At 24.0% G+C, this 14,938-nt stretch overlaps 1 protein-coding gene across 1 annotated transcript in view; it reads right to left on the bottom strand.

Annotated features, from left to right (window-relative positions):
• Nucleotides 1–14,938, bottom strand: part of LOC117174476 (lysine-specific histone demethylase 1A) — a 367,341-nt gene that overhangs the window by 337,733 nt on the left and 14,670 nt on the right. The window contains exon 6 of the mRNA XM_033363628.1: nt 9,841–10,017. Coding sequence (XP_033219519.1) covers nt 9,841–10,017 — 177 coding nt within the window. The remainder of the gene's footprint in view (nt 1–9,840; nt 10,018–14,938) is intronic.

Genomic DNA, 14,938 nt, shown 5'->3' with positions numbered 1-14,938 from the left:
AATATACCTTTCGAAATATTACCAAATCCTTTGAAGTCTTTGAAAACTCTTTGAATATTTTTAAATCCATTAAAATTTTTTATAATATTCAGAATTCCTTTAAAAAATCGTTAAATCTTTAAAAATATTAAGAGATCCTTTGAAAGCTTTTAAATTCATTAAAATATTTTATAAGTCATTAGAATCCCTTAAATCCTTTCTAATATTCAGAAAATCCTATGAAATTCTATTCAATCTTTTGAAATATTGCGAGATCCTTTGAAATCACTGTAATGCCTTTAAATATTTTTCAATTCATTTAAATGTTTTAAAATCATTAAAACTCTACTAAAATCCTTTATAATATTCAGAAAATCCTTTGATGTTCCATTAAATATTTTAAAATATTGCCAGATCCTTTGAAGTCTTTGAAATCCCTTAGAATATTTTAAAATCCTTTTTTAATATTATAAAATCTATTAAAATCCTTCATAATATTCAGAAAATCCTTTGAAATATTTGTGAAATTTTAAAAAAATCTTTTTTATTTGTTGAAACCATTGAATTATTGAAATTTTATCCATTGATCCATTGAATTTATACAAATGAATTACAATATTTTAAGATTTATTTAAATGTTTTACAATCAACTAAAAACCTTTATGATAATCAGAAAATCCTTTGCCATTCCATTAAATCTTTCAAAATATTACCAGATCTTTTGAAGTCTTTGAAATCACTTGGAATATTTTTAAATCCATTAAATTTTTTTAATTCCCTTAAATTTCTTTATAATATTCAGAAACCTTTAAAATTTCGTTGAATCTTTTGAAATATTGCGAGATCCTTTGAAATCATTGCAATGCCTTGGAATATTTTTTAAATCCATTAAAATTCTTTATAATATTCAAAAATCTTTTAAATCCGTTTAAATATTTTAGAAGTCATTAAAATCCTTTCAAATCCTTTATAATATTCCTTTGAAATTCCATCCAATCCTTGAAATATTGCGAGATCCTTTAAAATCAATTTAAATCTTTTGAAATACCTTAAAATCCGTTATAATGTTCAGAATTCCTTTGAAAATACATGAAATCTTTTCATGTATTACAAGATACTTTGGAATCATCGAAATCCCTTAAAATATTTTTAAAGTCATTTAAATGTTTTACAATCATTCAAACTCCACTAAAATCCTTTATAATATTCAGAAAATCCTTTGATATTCCATTAAATCTTTAAAAATATTACCAGATCCTTTGAAGTCTTTGAAATCCCTTAGAATATTTTTAAATCCTTTTTTAATCTTATAAAATCTATTGAAATCCTTTATAGTATTCAGAAAATCCTATGATATTCCATTAAAGGTTTCGAAATATTCCAAAATCCTTTGAAGTCTTTGAAAGCCCTTAGAATATTTTTAAATCCATTTAAATTGTTTTAATTCCATTAAAATTCCTTATAATATTCAGAAATCCTTTAAAATTTCTTTAAATCTTTTAAAATATTACTAGATCCTTTGCAATATTTTAAATCCGTTAAAATATTTTACAAGTCATTAAAATCCCTTGAAATCCTTGATAATATTCGGAAAATCCTTTGAAATTCCATCCAATCCTTGAAATATTGCAAGATCCTTTAAAATCAATTTAAATCTTTTAAAATACCTTAAATTACGTTATAACGTTCAGAATTCCTTTGAAAATACATGAAATCTTTTCATATATTACGAGATACTTTGAAATCAAAAAAATGCACTAAAATATTTTTAAATTCTATTAAAGGTTTTAAAATCTTAAAAAATCAGTTAACATCCTTTATGATAGTCAGAAAATCCTTTGATATTCCATTAGATCTTTCGAAATATTATCAGGTCCTTTGAAATCTTTGAAATCCCTTGGATTATTTAAAATCCCTTTTTAATCTTATAAAATCCATTAAAATCCTTTATAATATTCAGAAGATTCTTTGATATTCCATTAAATCTTTTAAAGCATTTCGTCAGCCTTTAAAGCCTTTGAAATCCTATAAAATATTTTCAAATCCATTTCAATCTTTTAAAATTCCATAGAATCCTTTAAACGTAAAAATATTTATTCATGACATTGACAGTAATGCAATTATAAATTAAACTTATAAAGCATATTTTTATTTGTTAATAGAAGCAGTATTTTTGAATAAAATTGAATTGAGAAAATATATTTCGTTCATTTGAACGTTCAGAACTTCAGGTATCTCTTGAAATCCTTGAAATTCCATGTATTCTTTTTAAACATTTTGATATCACTTAAAATTCCTTTAAATTCTTTATAATTCGCGAAAATTATAATTAATTTGTTACAATCATTTAGCAATTATAAATTAAACTTATAAAGCATATTTTTATTTGTTAATAGAAGCAGTATTTTTGAATAAAATTGAATTGAGAAAATATATTTCGTTCATTTGAACGTTCAGAACTTCAGGTATCTCTTGAAATCCTTGAAATTCCATGTATTCTTATTAAACATTTTGATAGCACTTAAAATTCCTTTAAATTCTTTATAATTCGCGAAAATTATAATTAATTTGTTACAATCATTTAGCTCCCTTATAAACGTATAAAATCCCTTTAAAAAAATTGAAATTTTCTCTGAAATTGTACTAAGTAATTTCTTCAAACACTTGAATTATGTTGAAATGTGTGAAACCTCTCGTAATCCTTTGAACTCGTTTAAAATACTGCAAAACTTTTGTCATCCTTTTGAAATATGATAAAATTCTTTCAAATCTATTGAGAAGAATCCTTATAATGAGCAGTATAGGTCTAAAAATTAAAAAAATGATCCTTAATTAATAAACGTCCCCTAAATATTACCCGAAACAACCTTGCGGATCAAAAAATGACACCATCTGTTTACCACATCATGCTTAAAATTTTGTATCTTAAATTCGCTGAAAACTACCGGAATAATCTATAAAATGAGCCAGCAACTGACTAGTGCCACGGAATTTTCAGTACAAAAATAACGATCCGGTATAGCGCAAGGGCTAGTATTACGGAATTTTCCGCAACGTTAGCCTTGAACGATCTGGAAAAGGGATGGGTCTTACGGGAACTCCTGTAACGGTAGACAATTCAAAGTTATATTGTCAATTTTTTGAGAAGATATTGAAAAAGTAGTGCAAATTTCAATCTTTTCTTAAAATTGAAATAAAATCTAGTATCAGAATATAATTATTATTTTTTAATGTCGTTTACACCACTTGAATCGCAGATCTCTATTAAATATACATAGATTTATTTATATTTTATATTATAGGTTTAAAGTTAAAAAAAAATTTATTTAAAAAAATTTTATATATTTTTTTTGCTTATTTGTTTAAAATATATATTAATTTGATTATTACAGAGTGACAAATGGGAAGGTGTGAAAACTAATATTTTTAAACAGATACATAAATAAAAAACGACATGATGCTTTCATTCTGGCTAGTAATAAGATTAAAAGAACATAATCAATCATCAACAAAATTTTTTGGTATCATATACGATATGAGAAGCTATAAGATTATCCGCTCTCTGATTCTCGACTGAACAATAAAAAGAAGATAGAGTAGAAAAAAGTCAATTTTGCGATGGAAGAAAAAAATTTCCGGGTTCTCGCCTACTCCCAGTCCGTTAGACACCATGAAAATAATATACAATATTAACATTATCAGTGTCTACCAGACGATTGATTTTAAATTCCTGGTAATTTATAAGTTTTCTTCCGACCAACTTTTCATTTTCCCAGACTATTAATTATATTTATCTTTTAAATTTCTATCTCGTAACACAGACTTTAATTCTTTTGTAAAATTTCCTTTTCCATGTCAGAATTATAGTTCATTTCAAAAATTCTGCGTTCCAAGTCAAAATTCTAATTCTTTTAGAAAATTCAATACTCCAAGTCAGAATTATAATTCTCCAAATTTTACTTTTCCAAATCTAAATCGTTAACTTGTTGGAAAAATACCTTGCTCCAGAACTGGATTACAAAATTGTTTCGAAAAAATTTCCTTTTCCAACTCAAAACTATCATTTTTATCAAAAACTAACTGTACCGAATCTCTATTCCAAAATCTCCTGTTCCAAATCATAATTAATTTTTTTTTAAGTAAATCCTGCTCGCTTTAACAACTTTTAAGACTTTAAAATTTTCAAAAAATAAATTAAAATGCAAATAGTATTACTTATATTATCATTATTATAGACAATACAGTTTTTATCACTGTTCATTTATTCATTAAACAAACCGAAAGTAATAAAATATCATAAAACTTAAAGTATTCAATGTAGTCAGTTTTGGGCACTAACTTGTCCAGGGTGGCCGTTTTAATCAAAGATACAAATTCCCGGTAATTTCCCAGTTTTTCCCGGTTCGAAAAAATTTTTTCACGGTTAATTAAATTTAAAAAAACAAACTATATTCTAAACATTTTTCCATATAAAGTAATAAACAATAAACAACAAATTAAAGCATTCAAAGTGGAACAAAGAATTTACACGTACCAAAAGGAAGGTACTAAAACCTTTCCATTAAGCAATGTTAAATGAAATTCAAATAAACTGCAAAATTTAGATCTTTTAATCAATGATAGAATTTAAAGATTCAGATTAAGTTCCAAAAATATAAATCCACGTTAACATTTTCAATAGTCTAAATTAAAGAATCAAGCAATGAACTTTAAAAATTTTCAAAATTATATTATTTTAAGTAATTTTAAGCTAGGCACATTAAAAATTGAAAAATAATTGTTTTAACTTAAAATTTCTGTAATTAGAAGTTAAATTATTTTTATTTTAAATAGTCTACGCATCCTTTAAAAGCTTTGAAATTTTATTTCAAAATCTTGAGAAATCTGGAAGCGGTTTAAAATTTTTCCAAATTCAAAATAAATTTAGAATTTTTACATATATTTCGAATTGAATTGAATTTTTTTTATAACTTTCAGAAAATCCTGCAAATTTAAAAAAAAAAGTTAAATTTGAATTTATAAATAACAATACAACAATTATTATTTGTAAAAATATTAGAGTAATTTTAAGAGATATTTAGAAGATTTAAAAAGATTCGAATGAAATTTAGAACTTGAAATAATTTTAAATACTTACAGCCGAATTTAAAATAAAATGTAAATTTTTTCAGATTTCAAAAAAGAATTAGGAATTTTTTAAGAATTGTGAAAGACTTCAAAAAAATTAAAATTTTCTGAAGACAGGATTTTCAAAAATTGTAGGAAAATTGTCGATTAATTTTAAAATATATTTAGAAGTTCTGAAAAAAGTGCCAACATACTTCGTTTAATTTACTTGAAATAATTTCAAGTTTTTAATTAATTTTGAATCTTTTCAAAACTTCTAAATATTTCTTAAAATTACTCAAATTTTTTCTGCGAACAATAAGTGTTCAGTTGGTATTTATGCGTCAAAATGTAACAGCTTCACTTATAAATTAAACACTTTTTAAATAAAAAAATTAAAATTGTAACGCTAACAGTTTAAAAGTTCTTCAAAAATCTAAAGATTCAAAACTTTCTGTGTAAAACAATTCAGTTTCAAATTGTTTTCTTTGAAATACTTGGTTTCAATTTACTCGTCTTAAATGAACAGTGAAATATTGCTAAACATGAAATACTTATTCTTTTTCTACATCAACAAATTTTAAATTAAATGGGATAAAAATTAAATAATTTAGACTCACAATACTTTCAATTTAATAAAAACCTTTAATTACGACTGTATTATTAGGGATTTATTTTTAAGTTGGAAATAGTAAAACGCACATTTACATTTTTTAATGGATAAAAAAATTAATAGAAATAATATATTAATAAATTTAATATAAAAAAACATATAAAGGAAGACCTGGAACTCTAAATTAAAAACATATTATTGATAAATCAAGAAAATTCTTATTTAAAAATGAGAATGTAATAACATTTTCGGAATAAATGATATATTAACTTCAATTCATATTAAGAATTTCGGATTGAAACAGATAAAATTTGGAAATCCTCAAATTTTGAACGGATCTAGAATTGTTTGGTCAAATCAATTATTGATCAGATTTATATACTTAGAGTAAAGATCCATATTAAAAATAATTTATTTATTTATATTTACAGTTGGTAAAATAAAACTGTTTTTTTTCTAAAATTTTCAACTTCAAATGCTTTTAATTTTTAATTGTTTAAATCTTAAAAACTGCACTTTAATTATTTAAAAAAAACTGTTAAAATGGAACTTGGGCAGATTTTTCTTCTGAAAATTCGTAAAATTCCCGGTTTTCTGGTCCGGTGACCACCCTGCTTTTTATTTAAAAATCTTCGATTTTAAAAACTTCTAATTTTTTAAGCCTTTAAAACTGCATTTTAAATTTCTTCAAATTAAAATATATGTATTTAAACTTGAAGATCTAAAATGGAAAATTTTTTAATTGAAAGATTTTCGAATTAAGTATTCTAAACTGAATGATATAATAATTGATAAAAACCACAATTTGAAAAATTATTTAAATAACGGTTGACAACAAAGTTGGACAACACTTTTATTCTAAAAATTTTGAATTCCCGTTTAAAAAATAAACACAGTGTCATTTGCCGGTTTTCCAGATTTCCCAGTCCAGCGGTCACCTTGTTACATAAGTAACTAAGTTTTACTGAAAAGTTACGTTATTTTTAAGATTTAGGGTAACTTCGTTACTATTTTTGCTGTAATTTAGAACTTTAATTTTAGTTTCTTTAAAGTTATTTTGTGTTTTCTGTTATCTTCTGTTAATAGAAAATTCGTCTTTTATAGTTGAATTCAACTTTGTTTGATTTCAATTTAAAAAATTTTTTGATTAAAATAATATCATCGATTATATTTTTCACTGATAATTGATTTTTTTGGTATAAAACTTGTTAAAAATGCAACTCTTTTCTTTAAAAAATCTGTAGTGAAATGAGATATTTTATGGAAAATTCGTATTTTTTCTGATTCAAAATTTAACTTTTTGGATGAAGGTTAAACTACTTTCTTAAAAATACAGTTGTATGGTTGAAGCTTACTAATTTTAGTTGAAAATTCATTTCTCTCACAATAATGTTCAATTTGTTTTTCGTAGAAAACTCAAATATTTTAGTAGAGAATTCAAAATTTTAGTTCAAAATTAACTAGCTTCTTTATTAAAAATTAATCCTTTTAGCTTGAGGATTAACCTCCTTTTTTCAAAAGTTTTCTTCTTGGTTTGAAAATTTATTTCTTCCGATAAAAATCTTTCTGGGTAGAAAATGGAATTTTTACGTTAAAATTCATCTTTTTGGTTTGAAATTCAACTATATTGTTGAAAATGCAATATTTTCAGTTACGATTTGCTTCGTGCTATGAACCAGGGGAATAGAATTTATAGAACGGAACACGTGAGTCATAATTTTTATTTTAAATTCAATATGAAAAATCACCTTTATTGGCCGATGAAAATAAATTTAACGAAATAAGTCATTCTGGTGATCCTGCCGAACAATACGGAGAAAAAACCGTTCAAAATCTAATATCATGGGCCAGATATTCCGAGTGACATATCAATTACTTAATTTGCATTTTATTCTGAATACATATTGTTGTTCGCTTGCCGAAATATATTGCGTATTTTTCAATTGCTTTAACAAAAGCCTAATTCTTTTTAAATTAAATTTTTACGAATTAATCGTAGTTATTTTGATTTTTAAATTAAGTTTAAATACAAAAAATGAAAAAGTAACTTTTTAGGTAACTTGCAGTCACTTTAACTAATTACTTTTTTTCGCTTAGAAATGTAACAGGGTGTCTAGCGATTCTTAGGAACAAAATTCAAGGTCTTTTCGAGGTTTTCCAGGTCAAGAAATAAACATTTTCCAGGTCTCCTTTTTTGCATCAAATAATGAAATAAACGTTTGTCATACATGTAAAAACGAGCCATTTCATTTTTTATTGGCCAAAAATGCCTAAGAAAGCCGAATCGTAAATAAACAAATTCTTAATTTTTTGCGAACATGAGTCGTCTTTGTGAAATCTTTAGGAATACTTTTAAATCTTTGCAAAGTCTTTGAAATCATTGACATCTTTGTGAAATCTTTTGAAATCTTTGTAAGTATTACAAACCTTAGTGAAAGCTAGAAATTTCGGTGAAATCTTTGAGAAATATTTTGAAAATTTTCAAAGCTTTTGTAAAATCTTTAAATCTCTAAAGACATTGTCAAATCTTCTCTAAGTCTTTTGTATTCGTTTAAAATCACTGGAATATGTGAAATATTTGTGAAATCTTTATGAAATGTTTTGCAATCGTTTAAAATCAGTATAATATTTGAAATTTTTGTTAAATATTTTGAAATTGTATAAAAAAAATTTTGATATCGTTTAAAATCTTGAAAATGTTTTTAAATCTTTAAAATCTGTTGTTCAAATCTTTTAAGTCCGTGAAAGCTTTGAAATCTACGAAAACTTTGTGCATTTTTTAAAAATATTTATAAAATCTTTGAAATTTTTTTGAACTGTTTCTTTAATCTTTGTTCGTGAAATCTTTTCTGTTAATTTGCAATTATTAAAATCTCTTAAAATCTTCTTAAATTTGTTTAAACCTTTTGAATTGATTAAAAATTGTTTAAATGTTTTGAAATCTTTGAAATCTGGTGTACTGTACCCTTGTTGGAATCTTTGAAATTCTTTAAATGTTTTGAAATCCTTAAGAATTCTTTAAAATATTTTAGAAATCTTTCGGAAATCTTTTGCAATCGTTTTAAATCTTGTCAAACATTTTTTAATCGTTTAAAATCGTTTGAAATGTTTTGGAATTATTTATTTAATTTAAATTATTACGAATCTTAGTAAAATGTTTTGATATCTCCTAAAGAATTTTGAAATTGTTAAACATTTTTTAAATGTTTTGAAATCTTTTTTGGGTTGTAAATCCTTGAAATCTTTGTGAAATATTTTGAAATGTTCATAAAATCTTTCTTGAATCTTTGATTGGAAAATATTTTGTATTCGTTGAGGTTATTGAATTATTTGAAATATTTTCAAATCTTCTCAAATGTTTTAAAACCTCTTGAAATCGTTTCAAATTTTTTAAGTCTTTGAAATATGGTGTACTGTACTCTTTTTTAAAACTTTCAAATCCTTTAAATCTTTAAAGTTTTAAAATGTTGTGTAATTGCTGTGAAATCCTTATTGAAATCTAGCGTGCGCGCCTTTTTCAAATCGTTAACATCCGTGAAATCTCTATGAAATGTTGAAAATATATCAAATAGTTTGAAATGTTTGAAATCTTTTGAAATCTTTAGAATTCTTTTGTAACATTTTTAAATCTGTTGTACACTCAAAAAGCGAGTGATCAACCCTTCGAAAAATCCGTTGTATGGCCATGGCTTATTCTAATTCTGAAACTGAATTAACATCGAAATTTAAAACTAATAATTTTTATAATTTATAAGTTGAACACCTTCCACAAAAAGTGCCTTGAAATATCTTTATTTATTCTGATATAAACAAAAGGCAAATTATATCTTGACGAATAAGAAAATTGTCAGCAGAATGTCGATAAAATTACTGTTTAAAAAGAAGAAAAAAAAGAATAATTAAAATTCAAGGTTTTCGTGAAGGAATCAAGGAGATTTTCAGGTTTTCAAGGTTTAAAACAATTCAGTTAGACACCCTGATTATTAACTAAGAAGAGCGTTTGTCAATAATCGTAAAATCAGTGGTTTTATCTCCATTTTCGAACAGGGAATATTCATTTACAAGTTATGACGAAACTATAATCTAACTTTCGTTTAAACCAAGCCAATAATTAAATAAAAGTAATAAAGGAAAACACTCACAGTTTGACCGTCGCTTTCGTACAGAGGACACTTCTGTCTAATTTTATGCAATTCCATATTAATCTGTTTGCTAAGAGTTGTTACAGGATTGCCTCCCAGACCAGTCACAACCATTGCTCCCAAATCTGCAATGTAGGACGATTTTCGGAAAGTTGCAATTCGCCCACCGACTCGATCCTGTAAAAAATTAAAAGCATTAAAACCGGTTTAATTATATATTTTTATTTTTTTATATTAACGCTATTTAAATTAGGCAACCTCCATTAATTAGGTAAGGCTTTTCCACGAAGAAGAGTGGTCGTTAAATCTTGAAAATCCTTAAATCCCATAAAATCCTTCGAAATCTTTGCAAATCTGTTGAAATCTCTTTAATTCTTCGACATCCCATGAAAATTCCCGTAAATCCCTTAAGAACATAAAAGCCCCATCATATCAATTAAAATCCCTTTAATTCTTTGAAATCTACTTAAAATTCCTCAAAAATCCTTAAAGTCATGAAGAACCCTTCAGATTGTCCAGCGATTCTTCGTAACAAAATTCAAGATCTTTCTCAGGTTTTCTTGGTCAAAAAGTTAAGGTTTTCTAGGTCTCATTTGTTTTACATTAAATAATTAAATAACCGTTTGCTACAGATGTAAAAAATGAAACATTTCATTTTTTATTCAACAATTTTAATAAAATGAAATGAAAGCACTCAAAGTGGAACTGTAAAATTTTGAACTTTTAAAATTGAAATTTAAAAGTTTTTAATTAACAAATTTTGTATTCAACTGTTCAATGATTTAAGCGAATAAAATTGAAGGTACTAACATTTTTCAATACAAAAAAATATAAATCCACGTTATCATTTTGAATGCTCTAAATTAAAAAATCAATCAATAAACTTTGAAAATCTCAAAATTATATAATTTCAAGGAATTTTAAGCCAGAAAAATCAAATATTGAAAAATTTCAAACAAACACTTCTTAAATTAGAAATTCAATTATTTTCTTTTTAAATAGTTTAAACATCCTTGGCAAGCTTCCAAATTTTATTTCAAAATCATGAGAAATTTAGAAGTTGTTTTAAATTTAAAATTATTTTGGAAATTTTTTCAGAACTTCTAAATATCTGCCAAAATGCATTGCATTTTTTCTACAATTTTCAGAAAATCCTGCAAATTTTAGAAAATTTCTTTACAATTTGGATGTATAAATAGCAACTGAAGATTTATTATTTGTAGACGAAATTTGAGTAATTTTAAGAGATATGTAGAAGTTTTGAAAACATTCAAACATAATGTAAAACTTGAAATGATAGCATGACACAAAACAAAACGTAGATTTTCGCAGATTTTAAACAAAAAAATTAGATTCTTTTCAAGAACTGTTAAAGGCTTCAAAAGAATAAAAACATTTTCTGAAGATTCCTGGGAAAATTAAAAATAACTTTTCATTTTGAAAAATTATTTAAAGAAAATATTTGAAAAGTTTTTCAAAGATTTTAACAAAATTTTCAAAAAAGATTCTAGAAGATTTTAAGAAAACTTTCTAAAATTTGCATGATAATTTTTAATCTTTTTAAAACTCCTAAATATCTCTTAAAATTACTGAAATTTTTTCTACAAATGTTCATTTGTAAATTATGCATCAAAATTTAAAAATTTCACTTACAAATTAAGCATATTTGAAATACAACAATTAAAATTGTAACGTTCAAAGTTTAAAGGATATTCAAAATTTTAAAGTTTCCAGGTTTTCTATGTCAAACAATTGAGTTTGAGATTCTTTACTTTTAAATATTTGGTTTCAATTAACTTGTCTTGAATAAAAATAAAAAAATTGCTAAATATTCAATAATTAATCTTTCTTAAATTAAAAATATCAAATTGAATAGGTTAAAAATTGAATATTTTAGACTAAACAATATTTTGAATTTAATAAAATCCTTTGATCAAGAATATATTATTATGAAGTTACTTTTAAGTTAAAAATAGTTTATAAACTTTCAGTCACACGTTCACATTTGTTTAATGACTAAGACTTTCAAATTAAAACCATTTAAGTTTTAACGTTAAAATCTGAAAATTCTTAAATTTTGAACAGGTTTAAAATCGTAATGTCAAATCGTTTTTGTTCACTTTTGATTACTTAAAGTACAGATAAATTTTCAAAATTAAATGAGAATGTTTTTTATCAAGAATGTGGAACATCAGAGCTTTTATTGTTTATTTGTTCAAGTCTTTAAGAAAACATTAAAAATTTTTTTCAATTAAAAATGTAAGCTTAGAAACAAAAATTTGGAATGGAAAATTTTTGAAGTAAAAAAATTTTGAATTACGCATTGTAAGCTAAACAATAGAATAATTGAAAAACATAACAATTCCACTAATTATTAAAAAACTGTTATAATCGAACGTGGGCAGATTTTTCTTCTACCAAATCTGTAAAATTTCTGGTAAAAAAAATACACTGTCATTTCCCGGTCTCAAAAAATTCCCGGTTTCCCGGTTTAGCGACCACCCTGATAAAGAAAGAAACTATTAATTTTTTGCGAACATAATTCATCTTTAAAATCTTTAATCTTTGAAGTCTTTTGAAATCTTTGTGAATTCTTTTAAATCTCTAGTCTAGTCTAGTCTAGTAAAATCAGGGTGAGCGTTTTAATCAAAGAACAAAATTCCCGGTTTTTTTCCGATTCGTAAATATTTTTCCCGGTCAATAAAATTTTTAAAATCGAAATATAAGGCTAAACAGTAAAAGTACAAGTAATAAAAAACTGAAGCATTTAAAGTGGAACTCTTGAATTTTTAAATTTAAAAATTGACGTTTAAAAGTTAAAATTCAACAATTTTCTATTGAATTGTTCAATAATTTACATGTATAAACTGGAAGGTACTAACACTTATCAACTGAATCATTTCAATTTTAATTAATTTAAACTGCAAAATTAGGATTTTTTAACATTCATAAATTATAGAGTTCAAAGATTTAGGTTAAGTTCCAAAAATATAAATCCAGGTTAACATTTTCAATACTTTAAATTGAAGAATCAATCAATTAACTTTAAAAATGGTCAAAATTATATTATTCAGTTATTTTAGACCATTAAATATGTTAAAACTTAAATTTTTTTCAACCTAAAAGTTCTTAAATTAGAATTTAAATTATTTTCATTTTAAATAGTTTAAGCATTCTTGAAAAACTTTTACATTGCATTTCAAATTCTTGAGAAATGAAGAAGTAGTTTTAAATTTTTTCAGATTTAGCTTTATTTTTGAAATTTTTTCGAAACTTCTCAATAACTTCAAAAATTAATTGAATATGTCCTACAAATTTTAGAAAATCCTGCGGATTTAAAAAATGTCCTTAAACTTTGGATTTCTAAATAACAATTGAACACTTATTATTTTTAGAAACAATTAGAGTAATTTTAATAGACATTTAGAACCTTGAAAATGATTACAAATTAATTTAGAACTTGAAATTATTTCTAATTTTAATTTAAACCTAATTTAAAACAAAATGTAGATTACTGCAGGTTTCAAACAAAAAAATTACAAGCTTTTTAAAAAGTGTGAAAAGCTCCAAACGAATAAAAAAATTATCTTAAAATTCCTAGGAAAATTGAAAAAGATTCTTCATTTTGAAAAATTATTTTAACAGAAAATTCAAAAAGATTTCAAGAGAATTCGATTCAATTCAAATGGTTTACTTTTAAGTATTTAGCTTCAATTTAGTCTTCTTAAATTACAAGTCAAATATTGCTGAATATTAAATAATTATCCTTTTTCTTAATCAAATTTTTTTTAATTAAATGGGTTAAAAATTAAATAATTTAGACTGAAACCATATTTTCATTTTATTAAAAGCCTTTATTTACGAATTAAGTAGGAATCTGGAAATTCTTTAACTTTCAACGGATTTAGAATCGCAATAAATCAATTATTATTCAGTTTTTAATGCTTAAAGTAAAGATCCATTTTAAAAATTATTCATTTATATTTACAGTTGATAAAATCAAACTGTTTTTTATCAAAAATTTTCAACTTTAAACGTTTTTACTTTTTAATTGTTTAAGTCTTCAAGACTTACGTTAAAATCCTTTAAATGAAAAATATAAGCTTAAAAATAAAAATCTAAAATAGAGAATTTTCTTCTGAAAATCTGTAAAATTCCCGGTCAAGAAATAAAATCTCAGTCATTTCCCGGTTTTTCCCCGTCTCAGAAAATTTTTGGTCATTTCCCGATTTCCCGGTCCAGCGAACAACCTGAAAATCTTTTAAAATATTGGAACTCTGATATAGCTTTTTAAAATCTTTGAAATGTTTTAAAAGTTTTTAAATCTTTGGAAATGTTCGAAATCTTTGAAATCTGGTGTACACGCCCTTTTAAAATTTTTCACACTCTTGCAATCTTTATGAAATATTTGAAATGTTTGGGAAATGTTTTTATAATCTTTCAAATCTTTTCAAATATTTGTCAAATTTTTCTTAAATCTTTATTTTTGAACTATTTTTTATTTGTTGAAATCATCGAACTATTTGAAACTTTAGTAAAATCCTTTAAATATTTTGAAATCTTTGGAATTTATGTATTCTTCTAAAATCTTTTTGAAATTTGTATGAAAACTTTGAAATATTTGTGAAATCCTTCTGAAATCTTTTTATTTATTTGAAATCACTAAAATATTTTTAATCAGTGTACAATCTTTTAAAATCTTAGGCATCTAATATAGGCTTTTTTTAAACCTTTAAGGTCTTTTCAATCTTTCAAAATTTTTAGAATCTTTGGAAAAGTTCAAATTTTTTTAATCTGGTGTAAGCCCTTTTTTTAAATCTTTGCATAATTTTCAAAATCAGTTTAAATATTTTAAATATTTTTAAACTTTTTGAAATCTATAAAATAATTGGTAAAGTCTACAAAAAAAATACGTAGAAATCTCGTTATTTATTCTGTAATGAGTAAAAGATAAATTATACCTTGATAACTAAAAAAAAAAACTTTTTAGTAGAAAGATTTCTTCTGAGCGTGATGTTTCTTTCACAATAGACAACAAAATTTTATTTACTTTTCGCACTTCCATCAAACAACTGTTTAAAAAAAATGAATTCAATGT

The sequence above is a fragment of the Belonocnema kinseyi genome, chromosome 6 (genome assembly GCF_010883055.1).
Source record: "Belonocnema kinseyi isolate 2016_QV_RU_SX_M_011 chromosome 6, B_treatae_v1, whole genome shotgun sequence".
Lineage (NCBI taxonomy): Eukaryota > Metazoa > Arthropoda > Insecta > Hymenoptera > Cynipidae > Belonocnema > Belonocnema kinseyi.
This window is presented reverse-complemented; position numbering and strand designations above follow the sequence as displayed.